The sequence below is a fragment of the Armigeres subalbatus genome, chromosome 2, assembly GCF_024139115.2.
Source record: "Armigeres subalbatus isolate Guangzhou_Male chromosome 2, GZ_Asu_2, whole genome shotgun sequence".
In the NCBI taxonomy this organism is placed as follows: Eukaryota; Metazoa; Arthropoda; class Insecta; order Diptera; family Culicidae; genus Armigeres; species Armigeres subalbatus.
The window spans coordinates 83,955,147-83,974,249 of NC_085140.1; the positions used below are offsets into that span (position 1 = coordinate 83,955,147).

A 19,103-nucleotide genomic window follows, 5' to 3' on the forward strand; every position below is an offset into this window, starting at 1 on the left:
ATAAACGAAGCCTTCCCCAGGAAAAAGTAGAGGGTTGTATCAAAGAAACGATCGCAAATTTAACGTATCAGGTATCAGGTATCAGAACGTCGGCTCCAGGGGCACGTTCACCTCAATTTGGGAGATTTGTGCCATCGCCTTCACAGCCTTTTTCATCACACACCTGACGGAAAAGGAAGTGAACAAAAGGAAAGGAATGTGGATGGGAGAACAAAGGGAATGTTTGGAAAAGGGCCCTTGAAGAGGGCATACAACGCATTAGCGTACAAGAGCTTATAGCTCCTTACCACAACTGGTTATGAACAACAAAATACTCTGAAGGTTCAGGTTTCTGAAGTCAATTTCACTAAGTAAGGGTTTACCAAATATTTGGAAGCGCAATTGTGCATAGACTGGGCAGTTACATATTAGATGATAAGAAGTTCCATAATCGGATTCACAACTATCACAAACAGATGATTCAACGCGTTGAATATTTGCCATGTGATAGTTCAGTCGGCAGTGACCTGTCAAGGCCTTGACTAAGACACTGCAATTCTGTTTAGACAGATTAGCTAAATAGCTTGCTACTACCGGAGATGGCTCCCGGATGTACAATTTTGTTTGATGACATGAATCCAGACTACTCCAATGCCATTTGTGCTGAGTGACAGCCCAAGAGTTGATCAAAAGCTTCACCCAACACTTGGATATTGGAATAGCTGGCTCAGGACCAATAAAGTCATGCGATGCTCCATTACGAGCTAACTCATCAGCCAATTCGTTTCCAGCTATGGAAGAATGGCCAGGTACCCATATAAGGTGTAAAGTATTAACTGAATTCAGTTCCTCAATTTGAGTTCGACATGCGATTACTAACTTCGACCTTGAGTTGGCCGAGGCGAGAGCTTTAATAGCTGCTTGGCTATCTGAACAGAAGTATATTATTTTGCCCATAATGCGTTGCTGCAGTGCAGATTGCACTCCACATGATGGCAAATATTTCCGTCTGAAAGACAGTGCAATGTGTACCCAGTGAGTGTGACTGTTCCAATCTCAGCTCACGCGAATAGACGCCTGCACCTGCTCTACCTTCGAGGAGGGAGCCGTCAGTGTAACAAACAATGCTGTCCGACATACTTCTCTCCAAATAGCCAGATGTCCACTCATCCCGCGAGGGGAATTGTGTTGAAAATGTCCTATAAGGAAAACTACTAACGTTTGTAAGATCACTTGGAGCAAGGAAAATTTTGTCCCAATTAACCATAAGCGGTAACAACGAAGTGTGTGTAGAACTGCGGTTTACAGGATTCTCTTCCATAAAACCGAGAACCCATAGTCGGTAAGTACAAGAAAATGCTTCTTGTTTGAGATGTATGTGTAGTGGGGCCACGTCGAAGAGAACTTCGAGAGCAGCCGTGGGAGTTGAAGAGAACGCACCAGTCATTGCCATTAGGCACATCCTTTGAAGATGGCCTAATTTAGACTGAATTGTCCTCACTTCCCCTTTTGCCACCACACAAGACATCCATAAGCCAAAATTGGTCGTACAACTGTTGTGTAAATCCATTTGATATATTTGGGTTTAAGACCCCAAGTTTTACCAAAGGTTCGTCGGCATTGGCCGAAAGTTATACACGTTTTTTGATTCTGAACTCAATGTTAGGAGTCCAGGAAAGCTTTGAATCCAAAATTAGACCCACATACTTTACTTGATCAGTTACATTGATTTCAGAACCAAAAGATGTAATGGACGAATACCATTACGATTACGTTTTTCCGTGAAAAGAACAATAGATGTTTTATTCGGATTGACCGAAAGGCCATATTGGCGACACCAACTTTCAACTACCTGAAGGGCATTTTGCATCAGGTCGAATAAGGTAGTAATGCACGAACCCACTATCAATGTAAGATAGTCGTCGGCAAATCCATAGGTAGGAAAACCGCCATTATTGAGTAACCTCAATAGCGTATCTGCAACGAGATTCCACAAAAGTGGAGATAATACTCCCCCTTGAGGGCATCCGCAGACACTTAATTTCCTAATCGCTGCTTGACGTAATGTCGAGTAGAGATGTCGGTTTTTAAGCATCTGGTGAATCCATTTGGTAATAATATTAGGTGTCGTGATTTGAGGTTCCTTCCTTGGGAAGACGCGATGTTTGGGAAGTTCCAGTCTGAGTCGTATTCATGTTTGATGTCTATCGCTCTTACAACTGAATGGATAATCAGCAGTTTAGAAAATTATTGCGTTTTTTTTTAATTAACTCTTTCGTAGGCTCGGTACCAAACCCTTAGAAAATTATTCCATCAACTCAAGATGGAAGGTGGGGATTGCTCGACCCTTGATGCTGCTGCTGGAAGACGATGTGTTCGCCTCGCTGTCCGTCCGATGAATGACCCGAACCGCCGATGGCCCGTTGGTTTTATAGCCGACTGGCTGGAGGGGATTGCTCGACCCTTGCTGCTACTGCTGATGCTGCTGGGAGACGATGTGTTCGTCTCGCTGTCCGTCCGTTGAATGACGCGGACCGCCGATGGCCCGTTGGTTTTATAGCCGACTGGCTGGAGGGATTGCGCGGCCCGTGCTGCTATTGCTGATGCTGCTGGGAGACGATGTGTTCGTCTCGCTGTCCGTCCGTTGAATGACGCGGACCGCCGATGGCCCGTTGGTTTTATAGCCGACTGGCTGGAGGGGATTGCTCGACCCTTGCTGCTACTGCTGATGCTGCTGGGAGACGATGTGTTCGTCTCGCTGTCCGTCCGTTGAATGACGCGGACCGCCGATGGCCCGTTGGTTTTATAGCCGACTGGCTGGAGGGGATTGCTCGACCCTTGCTGCTACTGCTGATGCTGCTGGGAGACGATGTGTTCGTCTCGCTGTCCGTCCGTTGAATGACGCGGACCGCCGATGGCCCGTTGGTTTTATAGCCGACTGGCTGGAGGGGATTGCTCGACCCTTGCTGCTACTGCTGATGCTGCTGGGAGACGATGTGTTCGTCTCGCTGTCCGTCCGTTGAATGAATGCGTGAGTCAGAAGGCGGCTTGTTTTATTTGCATCACTGCTTGTTTGTCACCGGTAAGGGGCGGAGCAACGTCTAGTGGAGATAACTCCGCCCCAATTCATTAGTCGTGGAATACGCAGCGGGTGAAACACAGAAGGGGAAAACTTACATTTCTTGCATCATAGATTAATTCTTTCAATGTAGGTTTTTATGAAATATAGAAGACAAATCGTAATTCATATTAAATTTTATTTTATTATTTTTTTTTTCTTCACTTCTTGTTACCACTACAATACTCTCGTCCTCTACTCTTGGTTTTCGAATACAATTGTTAAAATATATCTCCTTTTTCATTTCACTTTATTATTATTTTCAGTTGCTATTTATTCATTTTACTACATATTTAAAATTAAACTGCATAGTGTAATTTGTCTGTTCATATTACTATTCAAAGTTTGATCCAGTATTCGTTTTGTTAAACCTTACATTGCAGCAAACGATGTTTGGTCTCGAGAATCTGCACCATTTCACCATTTCCGAAAAAAACGTCTGTTTAAATAAAAAAATATAATTTAGTTAAACATAATTTTAATTATGATGTGTATGACTTGCCTTTTTCTTGACTTGACTTCAGTTTTCTATTCGAAAACACTGTACAGCACCATGTCCTTGAATCTGTTCGGCTTTTTGATGGTTCTTGTTGGCCGTTGTGTACTATCATCGTTCAAGCTTACATCCACATCTAGTTCGGTTAAAGAATCATCCCGATTCATGTGTGTTGTTTCTTCATGTTCATATGACCTCACATCTCCGTTTTCCTCTTGATTATAAGTGCTTTCCAGACCTTCCGGTAATTTCTTAACATCTTGGACGTTTCTGGAGTACTGGATACCACGTTCACTGCGGATGACAACTTTTGCTCCATCTCTAGCCACTATAATAAACCTTTCGGCCGAGAATGTTGGATCTGATTTCTGTTTTCTTTGCATTGTTACTAAAACTTTATCGCCAACCTTTACATCGGAAGTCTCTGCGTTCCGGCGTATATCGGCATACTTCTTACTTTTTAGTTTTGATACTGCATCTTTTTCAAAAATATCAGTGCGATCCAATGACCGTTCAGCGTTGGTTTCCCAAAGACTGGGAAAAGTTCCCCGCCATTTCCACCCTACTAACAATTCGAATGGGGTGACTCCCAGACGAGATAGAGGGCGAATTTTGTTATGCGAGTGAACGTATCTCTCAAGAGCTGTTCTCCAATTCACCTTGTCTATTCGAGCTGCCGCCAAAGCCTTCTTTATCCCACAATTCTGTCTCTCTACGGCACCGTTAGATTGTGCACTCAGAGGAATGGATTTCCGTATCTTCACGCCTCTCTCTTCCCAAGTTTTGACAAACTTGTCACTTTGGAATGGAGGCCCGTTGTCACTATGTATTGCCAAAGGATAGCCCCATACTTCAAAAATTTTAGATAGAGCAGCATTGGTTGTATCCGCATCAATTCTTCTTATTTCGATTACATGGATGTATCTAGAGTAGGTATCTACTACCACAAGGAACTCGCCTAGGCCAAAATCTTTGTCAGAAAAAAAATCTATCTGCAGAATTTCCCATGGTCCTTGTGGCATTTCTCGACTCGTCAGCGGAAGTGGCGCGCTTTTTCTCGAGAGCCTCAAGCAAGTTTCGCAGCCATCGATATACTTTTGAACCTCTCCACTCATTCCAGGCCACCAAAAGTGATTCCTCAATATCCGTTTCATCGAGGCAGCACCAATATGTCCTTGGTGCGCCAATTCTAAAGCTTTAGTTCGTAAACCATAAGGTAATATTACTCGGTCTTCTTTGAATATCAAAGCTCCGAGTAAACGCAATTGCTTGGCATGACACTCGTATGCTTGTAACTGCTTTGTCCATTTTCCTTGCTGTATGCATTCCCTTACTTCGATCTGCTCCTTGTCTACTTCAGCTCCCAATTCGATCTCGTTCCAGTTTAATTCCATGTTTCCTGCTTCCAATGCGAATAGCACATGATATTCAGACGAGTCATCAAAAGCTTCAGTTGGGTCTCCTTCTATTATCAGTCTAGATAATGCATCTGCAATGTTTTCATTTCCTGGGATACTTTCAACAGTGAAATCATATTGCTGCAGCCTTAGCGCCCAAGCTTCCGCCCTTGATATCGCTCTTTTACCGATCCGATGCATGCCACCGAAAATAAATTCATTCGATTTAGCATCCGATCGAATCTTGAATGTGGTACTCATCAAGTAGTTGGAGAATCTCTCTACTCCCCATACCATGGCTAAAGCCTCCTTTTGAGTGTGAGGATACTTTTGCTCTGATGGGGATAATGCTTTTGATGCGCAAGCAATAACTCTAGGTGTGCGATTCTTGTCTAATTGGACTAGTACCGCCCCTAGTCCATGAGGTGAGGCGTCCACATAGAGCTCAGTCTCGTCATTCTGATTGTAATAGCCTAGAGTCTTGATCGTTTTCCATGCGGAAGATGTTAGAAATTCGAACTCTTCATCCAAGTCTTCAGACCAGTAAAATTTATCTGCCCGTGCCAGTTCTCTCAGCCGCCATGTTCTGTCTGCCCGATGTAGAATAAACCGATCGATGTAATTTATTAAACCCAAGAAACTTTTGACTTCTTCTTGATTCTGTGGTTTTCGAAAATTCTGAATTGCCCTAATTTTTTCCTCCTCAACACTCCAACCTTCGCCAGATAAGTGAAATCCAAGGAAAGGCACTTCTTGTTGTCTTAATATGCATTTACTCTCATTGATCTTTACGTTGTGGTCCTCTAGCCGTTTCAGAACTTCCTTCAGGTTTTCGTCATGTTCTTCTAAAGTTGCTCCAAAAACAAGGACGTCATCTAAGTAATTTGCTGTACCCTTACACCCTGAGAGTATAACGGACTGCATTGCTTCCTGGAAAATGTCTGGAGCATTACATAATCCAAAGGGAAGACGTCGACATCTGTACATTCCTTCTCCCGAAAAAAAGTTTGTTAAATGGCGACATCGCTCATCGAGTTCTATGTGGAAAAACGCATTTTTTAGATCAATCGTGGAGAACCACTGTGCGCCATGTAACTCCATGATAATTGCTTCAAAAGTTGGCATCTTAAACGGCGTCCGATGAATGCATTTGTTCGGACCTCTTAGGTCAACAACCAAACGTATGTCATCTTTTCCTTTTGGTACGACCAATAGTGATGAGCAGAATGAACGATCCATGTGTTCTGTTACTGGCTCAATAATTCCCGACGCTAACAGCTCACTAAGCTTCAGATGAACTAGTCTTTTGAATCCCGGAGGGATGTGCGTATATACGTTTCTTGCAGGAGGCATATCTTTGTTGTAATGTAACATTACGGGTGGGATGTTAAATTTCGGGAATTCTGTGGCCAAACTTGCGGTGACGTGGTTTATCGTTGCTAATTCGGATTTCCAGGTATTATCGTACCCACCAACAGGAACGCGTAACCCAACATCCAAAAGACTATATCGAGCAGCAGTTCCAAAGCCCATCAACGATCTCGTTTCCTCTACTACATAGAATTTCTCTATGTATACTGGCCTATTTTGAGATACATACAACTTCGCCGAAAAAGATGCTATTACTTTAATCGCACCTTGTGAAGCATACGCGCGCAACGTTTTATCTGAAGTATAACAGAGATCATCCAGCTTATCCGTTTTAGATTTCTTGGCCAGCATCTTGTCAAATATCCTTCTTGTTATGGTGTTCACTTGGGCTCCTGAGTCGATAATAAAGATTATGCGTGCCCCTGCCACATGACCTACCACGCATGCATCTTCTTCTGTAGGTAGATCAATTTTTGGTACTGTACATATTACTTTATCTTTAGTACTGTCTACCTCAGGAGACTCCGATGAGGGTTCTACCCATTCCTGAAATTGTATTTTTGGTAAATAAAATGCAATAACTTAGCTTTTTCTTTTTTTTTGAATTTTTATTTATTTATTTTTTTTCTCTTAGCTATTTCATCCAATTTTCCTTTTTTTGTTTGTTTTAGTCTCTAAGTTGAATATAATTTGTATGCTCGAAAAATTTATAGTCAGAATTAACGTATACCAACCATAACCGTAATTCAGAATGAAGGATATTGCAAAATAACTATACTCATTTATTCTTTTAGATCATTTATTCAGTATTATTGGTATAAAACAAGTTAATAGCAAGATAGCAAATAAAAAGATCTTAATCAGATGAAATAGCCATCATTCTGGATCGACATTATCCTTTACCTTCTCGTCGATATCTTCGCCGTTTTGTTTAATTGCCGCAATTTTTGGTCTTGGTTCTTCATCTTCTAGGTCATTAGAGGCACGCTTTTGTCCTGCTCCAAGCTGGGGAACTGTCGCGCATGTACGAGCCAAATGCCCACGACGTTTGCAAGTATGACAAACTTTGTCAATGTTTGGACAAACAGAAGGACCGTGATACATGCTTGCGCAACGCCAGCATGAGCTCCGGGAAGTTCCTTGAAATTGTGGCTGTACTCGGCGAAAAGTTCCTCGTCCCCGTTGAAAACCTCTGAATCGCGTTCCGATTCCACGCCGAAATGCTCCTCGATGCTCCGTTGTTTCCGCTGCAATTGCCGCAATACTTTGTCGGTTTAGCTTCTGGTACTCTTCTTCGTTGAACATTTCCATCTCTCGATCACGTACCATGGATATTAAGCTGTTCATGTCTCCCTGGTTGACCCAGTTCCGATGAGCCAGTATACGTACTCGGCTATCGGTGGTACCTTTTACGATAGTACGCACCACTGCCTCCATTTCTTCTTCGCATTTATAACCACAAAGTTTAGCAGATGCGGCCACTCGTCGAACGAAGGCCACGCTGGACTCGTTACTATGCTGTACCATATTCATCAATTTACCTCGCTGCCCAATAATGTAGGTTCGTGATCCGAAATAGTTGTCCAGTCTAGCGATGGCATTGGTGAAGGGATGGGTTCTTTCGTTTGGCATGTTCACTGTAGACGATGTTCCTTGCATAACTTCCAAAAGTTTTGCACCGGCCTTGATCCTAAATATATCCATTTTGGCTTGTTCATCTGTAGCTTGTACTAAATTGAAAGACGCATTCAGGATCTCTTTCCAATGCTCGTATGCCTTTTTGTCTAAGTCAGTTTCACCCTCCGATGGTCTGCACTCGGGGATGTTCAGGGAACCGAAAGACATATTGCTCATGGTTGCCAATAGGGAAACGTGTCCTGAGGAAGTATCCTGATAAACTTCAAAAGTCTCCCTGGGTTTGAAATTCACCCCATCGTTTCCTACAGAGCTCGTTTTTTCAGTGGTCGCTTCCTTTTCTGCTCTTACTGTGGCTAGTTCAGACTTGAGTGCTGTAAGTTCCTCGAGTAGCATTTTCTTCGTGACCTTCACTTTCGCTTTTCTGTGAAACGAAGAAAAAATCAAATTTAGTTACTCTGCCTCGACTATCAGAGAACATATTTTATGGACACTCTGTCTCGACTACCAGAGTTCCTATTCATCTGAAGGAAACTGCCTCGACTACAGATCCTTCATCTTGTGTTGATAATACCTACCGTTTGGGAGAATTGGTTGTTCCGCACCCAACCGCGCCATTGTCGTGATTTGAGGTTCCTTCCTTGGGAAGACGCGATGTTTGGGAAGTTCCAGTCTGAGTCGTATTCATGTTTGATGTCTATCGCTCTTACAACTGAATGGATAATCAGCAGTTTAGAAAATTATTGCGTTTTTTTTTAATTAACTCTTTCGTAGGCTCGGTACCAAACCCTTAGAAAATTATTCCATCAACTCAAGATGGAAGGTGGGGATTGCTCGACCCTTGATGCTGCTGCTGGAAGACGATGTGTTCGCCTCGCTGTCCGTCCGATGAATGACCCGAACCGCCGATGGCCCGTTGGTTTTATAGCCGACTGGCTGGAGGATTGCTCGACCCTTGCTGCTACTGCTGCTGCTGCTGGAAGACGATGTGTTCGTCTCGCTGTCCGTCCGTTGAATGACGCGGACCGCCGATGGCCCGTTGGTTTTATAGCCGACTGGCTGGAGGGGATTGCTCGACCCTTGCTGCTACTGCTGATGCTGCTGGGAGACGATGTGTTCGTCTCGCTGTCCGTCCGTTGAATGACGCGGACCGCCGATGGCCCGTTGGTTTTATAGCCGACTGGCTGGAGGGGATTGCTCGACCCTTGCTGCTACTGCTGATGCTGCTGGGAGACGATGTGTTCGTCTCGCTGTCCGTCCGTTGAATGAATGCGTGAGTCAGAAGGCGGCTTGTTTTATTTGCATCACTGCTTGTTTGTCACCGGTAAGGGGCGGAGCAACGTCTAGTGGAGATAACTCCGCCCCAATTCATTAGTCGTGGAATACGCAGCGGGTGAAACACAGAAGGGGAAAACTTACATTTCTTGCATCATAGATTAATTCTTTCAATGTAGGTTTTATGAAATATAGAAGACAAATCGTAATTCATATTAAATTTTATTTTATTATTTTTTTTCTTCACTTCTTGTTACCACTACATTAGGTAGCCCATGACAACGTGCGGCTTCCAATATTGCATCGAAAGACACGTTGTCGAAAGCACCTTCAATATCTAAGAAAGCACCCAAGCACGATTGCTTTTGAGCGAATGCTTTCTCGATATCGTACACAACCTTGTGTAGAAGAGTCACGGTGGACTTTCCAGATTGGTAAGCATGTTGATTAACATGGAGAGGCATGTTTGCCAAACAGTCATCACGAATGTGATGATCGATAATACGTTCTAAGCATTTCAGAAGAAATGAGGTCAGACTGATGGGTCTAAAACTCTTCGCTTCTTCATACGAAGCACGTCCTCCTTTTGGGATAAACTTTACAGTGACATCCCGCCAGGATATGGGAATATACCCAGTAGCAAAACTGCATACTAAAAGCTTTTTCAAAACATGTTTGATATGTTCAAAACCTTTCTGAAGTAGAACGAGATAAATCCCATCCTCCCCTGGAGATTTGTAGGGAGCAAAACTGTTAAGTGCCCATTGAATCGATTCAGTAGTTATGATTCTACGTGCTTGAGCCCAAGACCCATAGCTACATGAAAAGACATCAGGATCATCCGAGGATGTTATATCGACACATCCAGGGAAGTGCGTATCAAATAAGTGCTCTAATGCTTCTTCGTCAGAAGAAGTGTAGTCGCCATTTGGCTTGCGAATTTCGCCAACTTGGAAATCCTTGGATCTCGCAAGAATTTTATTCAATCGAGTGGCTTCACTCAAATTGGAAACATTTGCACAAAGGTTTTTCCAGCCGGAAGGCCTTTTGAAGTGCAATATATGACAACTCGTTTGAAAGCATCCGTAGGGGATGGTTCATCATGTGGTAAATAAACCGAACAATAGACGTATTTCCTGACGGGGGTTCTGCCAGTGGCATCAATTGTGACAGCACATACATCTCTGGTTGTTAGTTCAGAGATAAGTGTAGCAACAATAGCATTGTTAACAAGCACACATGCACGCGGCATTGATCGAGAGTTTGCCATTTCTTTACTGAAAGCAGCAAAACCGGGTTCACTAGGTTACCTAGGTAGAAGCTACCCTTGCGAAAATAGGGTTCCTGCACCAAAGCCACTTGGGATTTGCCATTTTGCATGAGTCTACAAAGATTAATCGTTGCTGTTCTTTTATGCTGAAGATTGATTTGAGCTATCTTAACTGAAGCCATTGCAAATTAAGATAATGCACTCCACAACTTCAGCATTAATATGAACAGCAACGATGAAACCAAATTGGTATCTTATCAAGAAAGTCAAAGACGAAACACAGAGTACAATGTGTATAACGCATAAAGCGAATCCATATAGGTGACAATTTGTTGAAAAACTAAATAAAAACATGCTCATAATCCCACCCTTATTTAACCTCAAGTTGAGATTGAATAAGAGTAGCCGATTATTTCGGAGAAGCAAAAAGTCAACTACGCCATAGCTCCGGTTAACGCAGTAAGGGCTAGATACTGTGAAGGGTGCCCTGGTGCTTCACAGGCTCCGTTAGCGGTTAGGTTCTTTTTAGACCCCCCTAACCATTCATTCGTAGGCACGGTAAGCATAAAGCCGCATCAAACCAAGAATTTGGGGTCACCTGTATGGTGGACTTCTACCACCGGAACAGGCAATCCGTAGCGTTATTCTTAGCCAGATAACTGGCTGCCGACACCACACAGCTATCTTGGCTGTTCGGGGAGAGAAGTTGGGCCAAATCACATGAAAATGATTCGCCGAGAATAACCGCTAACACGATCGATAACCTCGACAAACATGGACACCACTGCAGATGATAACATCGATAAAGCTAAGCGCTATAAACGAAGCCTTCCCCAGGAAAAAGTAGAGGGTTGTATCAAAGAAACGATCGCAAATTTAACGTAGAATTACGTATAGTGCGATAGTGGATAGCAATTAAAAACTGTTCATTAAAGTAAGTGGACACCTTTTTATGAATGCTTTAAGGTTAAAACTTAACGAATAATTCGTAATTTTTGCTCTGTTTGTAAAGAATTTGTTTACTTTTGCAGCACACCTGAAAAATTTGGAAAAACCTTAGAAATTCCGAACGATAGGTCGGATCGGTTTATCAACTCGCAGATTAATTCTGCACAAATGGTATAGTGGTATACACTTCCAGGGCCACATGTTTTCAACGCTGAACAGAGGACAGATGTGGCTGATGACGTGCGATATTTCCGAACCGAAAAAAAATGGAGAAAATGTTTTGGTATGGCAAGCAATTTGCTCCTGTGCAGTGTTGTAAAATGTCATTTGCATTCTTTTTCATAATTTTCCCAGAACTTTTTTCAGTAGTTAGCTATCAACTATCAAGTATGGCGAATTTATAGCGCTTAAATGTGGCTACAACTTTGTCTAACAAGAAATTGCTGTAAATATGTATTCTGGGGCGTGGGAGGCAAAATGTCATTCAAATGACATTATGTCAAATGACACGTGACATTTTGGAGAGATTCCACTCTCTAGCCTCAGATGTTATATTTAGAGTAATGCACCTTTGAACAAAAATAAAGCACTACTCATGCGTTATGCGTGCATCTAAAATTTTGAAGTAAATTTGGCTTCCGAAGAAAAAAATCAACTTTGCCGAATTTCGGCAAAATATTGACGATTTCCGTAAAAAATATTACCGAGATCTCGACTGTTGGAATCTCGGCAAAAATTTTGCCGAGGTCTACAAAATAATTTAAGTGTGTAGTGGTAACACGCTTGGCGTTCACTAAGAATACTAGTGTTTGAATCCTTTTTAGAAATGGCACATGAATGGTTTCGGTTTTATAAATAGCAAGGACCTCATACGCCTGTCACTGGCGAACAAAGCTCGTGTACTCTGCATCGAAGCTTAGAACCGGTGTTAGGGCGCAATCGTTAATGTGAACATTTGTATATTCGGTTAGTTACTGCAAATAAATTCTTTTTCGAGTCCCTATAATCAAGCAGGTATCTCAAGCATACCACATCGTTATATTGCTGCATGATTGAGTGTTTAATTTTGATAAAATATCGAAAACAAAAGTGTGCATAAAATTTGGTAGAGAATTAACACTGTTGTTTACAGTTTAGAACCAAATCCAGATGTCGCACATGTTGGGGTAGGGATTCAGTGCTCCACCTTCTCCTCCTGATAAATAGCACTTTTCAGCCCTTGTCGGGTGGTGGAGTAGCTGAATAAAATACTTAATCGCCTACCCATAGTTTGCGCTTGGTCCGATATCTCAATATCACAAGAATTTTTTCATTCAACATTTTGCATAAAATCTTCTGATATTATTCACAATGTTCATAACAACTGAATATTATGTGCATTTGCGCGGTAAGACAACCGGAGCCTCCAATGTAATGATTATTTAAAGTGTCCTTGCGGTAAAATACATAAGTCTCTGTTTGTCTGTCTTAAATGTATATAGATAGAAGAAGACTACACTCAGGCAAATTCTCTTTCTAATATCATAATTCTGCCTTTTGGAAATATATATATATATACATATATATATATATATAATAAAAATGAAATGGTCTGTGTTCGTATCCGCATAACTCTAAAACGGCTGGCTGGATTTTCTTCATTCCTTCAGCAGATATGTTCGTTTGCGTTTCCGACGGGTTTATATGATAGTTCTTCCTACAAAAATCATGACTAAAGTTGAGTAAATAGTAAAAAACTAAAACAAAGATTTGTATAGGAATGTCGCATGGGGCGTTTTCAATGCGCATTTTCGCCTACTATGCAGGACAACGTCTGCCGGGTCCACTAGTAAAATATAGATGTTGATTCCAAAAAGTTCAAAGACACACTTCTAGTGGGGGAGGGTGACGAACTGATTGTGAACCAAAAATTCAAATTGATAGAAATTTAAAAGGATTGTAGGGGGTCTGCTCATAATGTATTCTATACCGTGACCTGCCCTAATTCCGCGCATTGCCTAATACCGTGGATTTTATCCAAATTGATGAATATAGAGGTACTGTCTGTCATACACATCACATTATTTGGTGAAATGCACAAATATATACCGTGATGTGCCCTAATTTCACGCGCGCCCTAACTTCGCGCATTATAAAATCATTTATTTTTTCCAATTTATAGGCGCCAGTCAAAATTGAAAAATCTGGAGGATTACAAAATATCATTGTTGTTGAATGTTTTTCACAAAAAAAATTGAAAAACAAACTTGGTTTAGTACACCAAATAAAATTATTTCAATTTGGTCCTCGCATCGACCGCCATATTTGTTTGCGCTTAGCACAGCGACGAAGAACATGACCCAAGTAAACAAATGATTTTACTGTACAAAACTGACTACTTTTTGGAAATATTTGTATCCATTATGCTCTGTTGGATATGTTTATTCGTCATTACTATTGAAAAGTGTGAAATTTTATGTATTTTGTATTTATTTAGACTTTTGCTTTGTGCGCGAAATTAGGTATATGAGAGTAATTATGGTGCCTAATTTCGTTTATTGCTGTTGTGTAGTTTCATTTGCAACATTCTAATGAAACAAAAGCAATATAATGCTAAGAGTTCATTCCCATACACTTTTTATCTAATTTTCAGGTGGATAACCACCGACATCGACTAATGTTGACTTGAAAAATCTTATAGATCAGTGCCTGCAATAGCTATCAAATCCAATGTGTAAAATGATGCTAAAATGTATTATGTGCAAAATTATGCTAAACTTAAGATAAAACTACAGCAGCTTTTTCGATAATGTATATAATATTTTGAGATGTATTGTATAAAACACATATTTGAAGATGTCCTATGTAAGAGTTAGCGGAGTTTAAGACTTTCTTTCATGGCGTCTCGAAAATTCAAACTTTTTTATACACCAGCTAAACATTGCTCATACAATGCCTTTTTGCCTTTCTCGTATACTAAGTATACGGTAAAGGCTATATGATCGCTCCAAAAACAAACTTTTTATAGAAGGCCCGGAGACCCATAGTGTTATATACCGATCGACTCAGCTCGACGAATTGGAGTGATGTCTGTGTGTGTGTATGTGTGTGTGTGTGTGTGTGTGTGTGTGTGTGTGTGTGTGTGTGTGTGTGTGTGTGTGTGTGTGTGTGTGTGTGTTTTTTTTTTTTTTTTACAAGGGAGAATGCATTTACACACTAACCCAGTACACGTGCATTGTAGTTGCCAAACTACCACACGGAAGTGTACTGGAATGTCGGACTCGACCATACCGGTAATACCGACTAAACTCCCTTGGGCTCCACCATCGTTTCCCCCAGGAACTACCTCGCAGTACTACTTCTGGGGGGACGGCAGTACTAAGCGTACTCACTCATTATCGCTCACACAGGCACTCGTCCCACGCGAGACTGACTCGCACCCCATTCACTCCATTTGAGTCTTACTTGGATGCTCTCCCGGACGCTCCGCTGCCATGCCTCGAGGTGTCAGTAGCGGTAACTGCCTGGGCCTACAGATATTGCGCTACGACACTCTGCCTCAGCACGAGCAGATCAATCACACCACTGCCGAAGCAGACCATACGCTACCCTGCCGAAGCAGGGACACTCCCCATGCACCACATGTGCACAACTGTAGGTGTGTGGGTACAACCCACTGCTACCCTGCCGCCGAAGCAGCTTCTCCAAAGACCATTCGCTCCATGTGAACCTTTTTCAGGTGCTCACTCTAACACTCCACTGCAATGCCTCGAGGTGTCGATGGGATACCTCGACTCCTGCCTCAGCATGTGCAGTCCATACTCAGACTTCTGCTGCGCTTTGAGGTGACAATAGCGGCGGAGACACGCTATGACACTCCTGCCTCAGCACAACCAGATCACTCACTCCCTGCCGAAGCAGCTCACGCGCTACCCTACCGAAGTAGGTACACTCCACAACTTAATTCTAACACTCCACTGCCATGCCTCGAGGTGTCGATAGCGGTAGCAACGCTACGACACTCTTACCTTAGCATGTGCAGTCCATACTCAGACTTCTGCTGCGCTTCGAGGCTGCCATAGCGGCGGCGACTCGCTATGACACTCCTGCCTCAGCACAAACAGATCACTCACTCCCTGCCGAAGCAGCTCACGCACTACCCTACCGAAGTAGGGACACTCCACATGCCAGTTGGCACTCCTCCCTGGGCTTGTGCTTTTGAAGCGGCACACAGTCGCTTTGATAGAGTCCGCTTACGGGCACTTGTGGTTTTGGGAGGGATTTTAGCAGAGCCCACTGCTAAATCCCACCACGCCCTAGGCAGTTCTCCTGACTCGCAGACAGCTGGGGAGGGGTCGTGTGTGTGTGTGTGTGTGTGTGTGTGTGTGTGTGTGTGCGTGTGTGTGTGTGTGTATGTGTGTCTGTGCGCACCCACCCAAAAAAAATTTCACTCATTTTTCAGGTACTTATTCTTAACCGATTTACTCGCAACAAGTTGCATTCGACGCAGGATACTCTACCATTGTTTCCTATTGAAAATTGGTCAGATCGGACTATGGGCTCGGAAGTTATGGCCAAAATACCACTTTTTTTTATAAAAAAATGAGTAAAAAAATGTCACTCATTTTTCAGGCACTTATTCTTAACCGATTTACTCGCAACATGTTGCATTCGACGCAGGATACTTTACCATTGTTTCCTATTGAAAATTGGTCAGATCGGACTATGGGATCGGAAGTTATGGCCAAAATACCACTTTTTTATAGAAAAAATGAGTAAAAAATGTCACTCATTTTTCAGGCACTTATCCTTTACCGATTTACTCGCAACAAGTTGCATTCGACGCAGAATACTCTTCCATTGTTTCCTATTGAAAATTGGCCAGATCGGACTATGGGCTCAAGAGTAATGGCCAAAATACTATTTTTATAATGCACGAGAAAGGCACCATCACCGCTAGGTGGATTAATCTGGGTTTTTTCTTAAAATATGGTTTAAATTTCAGAAGAAAACGATATTTTAGGAATTATGACATGTGTCAACTAAAATTCATGAAGTAAAATCTAAGCAAAGCTCAAGGGACGAAATATAGGTACATACCATTTCGACTAAAGAATGGGTCACTGACGACTGTCTGATACCGTTATCTGCATATTTTGAACAATGGATGCATGCTTCTATTGGTCAATTGATTATATTTTATCAAACCAATAACGATATTCAATTCCAAACATGAGCGAAGTTAGGAACACTTTTGCGCGAAATTAGGAACTATCCTATTTTCTTGCGCGAAATAAGGAGCATACAACGGTCTCAGATTCACACCCCATTTTTTTTTAAATAGCGGCAAAATTGCAAGTAACATTATTTTTGAGAACCTAGAATCCTTCTACTACGTGAAGCAGTAGCAAATGTTTCCAAATGGCCACTACATGTTTTTTAATGAACGTTTTAACTTTTTCAGATCTTAAGTGCGCGAAATTAGGGTACTTCACGGTATCAGAAAATGTTAGCAAATTATTATTGTGGGTATTTGTGACGTAAATTAGGCGCTAAAAAATAAATGGGAGAATGTATGGCTCGATCAGTCAAAATTTTCATCCGCTTAGCAAAACGCTTAAAATTATGGTTATATTTCTAAGTCTTGTAACCTAATTTTTTAATGATATTTACTTCCAATATCTCATTGAGCCCATTTTTACAGCTATAATATATGAGCTGGATACTGAAATGGTATTTAATATTCTTGTTTTTGCATTTTTATTGATCAAAACCATTGTCGCGGTATTAGGCCATCTTCTTCGCCAGTAGTGCCTAATACCGTGACTAGGCTATACCGTGAAGTTGATACTCATAAAAATAAAACAAAACCCTCACATTGGATACATAGACCAGTAGACAGTATAATATAGGTATTGAAACACTCATGTTATATATCTACGACATTTTATGCGTAGGATTACTAGGGGAGCATAATTCAGATGAATTACACATTGCGATATGTATTATTCCAGTATTTCCCCAAAGAGAAACTTCTGTTGGAAGACTTGAGGATGATATACATCTAATGAACATACAAATCATCTTTATTGTGTCATTCAGCACATGCGAATACGATATCATTTATGCGATATTTACCACAGACTACAGACGTAAATATTTTTCCTGTACAGTTTCCATTAGAAATGTAGGTAACGTATTTTTCATCTGAATACTAATCCTCCCATTGTCTTCAAATCTACTTAGACACTCGATTGGATATCACCTATCTAAAATCTAAATTAATGTGAAGTAAATTATTTGAAAAATTAATAAACGCTTTTAAACCGTCAATATTGAGAAGTTGCTAACTTCCCAAGGAAATGATTATTTTTCCAGTAGGTATCTGTGTAAAATAGTAATTTTTTTATGAAGTTTTTTAGTAAGACCTAATAATTTAATTGAAATTTGTATATGATTCGATTACTTACATATTTTATTGTAAATGTGGTCTTAAGTTCATCATTTGAGCTTGTTTGATAGGGCACGGTATTAGGCAATTTTATGCGCGGTATTTGGAATCTTCTTTGAAATGTACGCGGTATTAGGCATATTCATAAGTCAAATGTCGAACACTATTTTCTTCATTTTTTTATGAGTTGAAGTACAAAACATATTTTTCCCTTCAAATGTATTTAATATTGATTAAAGCGTCATAGTTTTCAAGGGTGATTGTTACAAATTGAATTTTATATAGCGAATTTATTGTGGGCCCGTCCTTAACCCCACGGTAATAGGGCATGTCACGGTATTGCTATGAATAAATAATACACAGATGACATTATACAGTACAAAGAAAATTCACAAATGATGTAGCTCCAGGTCAGAAATGAGCCCAGAAATCCTTAAAAATAAAACTCCTATAAACTACATGGCTCTCATAAAAGATAAAATCTTCAATTGTTACAATCTAAAAAATTACGAAACTGGAATTAAACCCTGTTGATAATAAGATTTTTCAAAAAAGGTCGAAACCCCTCTCTCCATGGAATAAAGAAATCTCTATGCAATCCAGAACCTCGCTCCAGATTCTCGGTATGTTTATCAAGTACCACCGCGAAGTAAGTAGAATAAATTATCCTCTTATAAACGTGTCAGAAAAATCTAATCTCAAAATTTTATGAAATATTAACTAATCAGTTTTTTGATGGTTGCAGAATCCCGAAATCCTAAGAAGAATTGCTTTCAGAACCTCGAAAATGGAACGAAAATCTCAGAGCAGATTCGAACTTAAGATGTCGTGAATGAAAGGCCTGAATCAAGACCTCACCTCTATAAACGCTTCGTTACTTACTTGATGGGCTACAGCTCTTCGATGAACCTACGCCGAATGGAGTATCCTTCTCTACTGGACTCGATCCTGGGCCAATCGCTTCCAGTCGCCCTGAACATTAAGCGCCCTCAGGTCCTCTTCAACTGCAATAAGCCATCGTGTACGCGGCCTTCCACAAAGCCTGCGGCCTCTTCCGGGTTCTCTACTAAATATTATCTTCGCTTGACGTTCTTCCGGCATACGAACAACGTGACCAGCCCACCGTAGTCTGCCGTTTTGTAAAAGCTTAATAATATCCAGCCCTTTATACACCTGGTACAATT

General features: G+C 41.4%; 3 protein-coding genes across 3 annotated transcripts in view; 1 reads left to right on the forward strand and 2 right to left on the reverse strand.

Moving 5' to 3' along the window:
• The window catches only part of LOC134214641 (uncharacterized), a 205,824-nt gene that overhangs the window by 155,951 nt on the left and 30,770 nt on the right, over positions 1-19,103 (forward strand). The gene's annotated exons all lie outside the window — the stretch shown is intronic.
• LOC134214638 (uncharacterized protein K02A2.6-like) lies at positions 3,457-5,272 on the reverse strand. Its single transcript, XM_062693960.1, has 2 exons — positions 3,600-5,272; positions 3,457-3,536 (listed from the first exon to the last, which is right to left on the reverse strand). Exon 1 carries the CDS (start codon positions 5,249-5,251, stop codon positions 3,626-3,628), a length of 1,626 nt encoding a protein of 541 aa, XP_062549944.1. The 5' UTR covers positions 5,252-5,272; the 3' UTR covers positions 3,457-3,536; positions 3,600-3,625.
• Positions 7,025-8,915, reverse strand: LOC134214639 (uncharacterized). The gene is made up of 2 exons (XM_062693961.1): positions 8,575-8,915; positions 7,025-8,420 (listed from the first exon to the last, which is right to left on the reverse strand). Exons 1-2 carry the CDS (start codon positions 8,682-8,684, stop codon positions 7,238-7,240), a joined length of 1,293 nt encoding a protein of 430 aa, XP_062549945.1. The 5' UTR covers positions 8,685-8,915; the 3' UTR covers positions 7,025-7,237.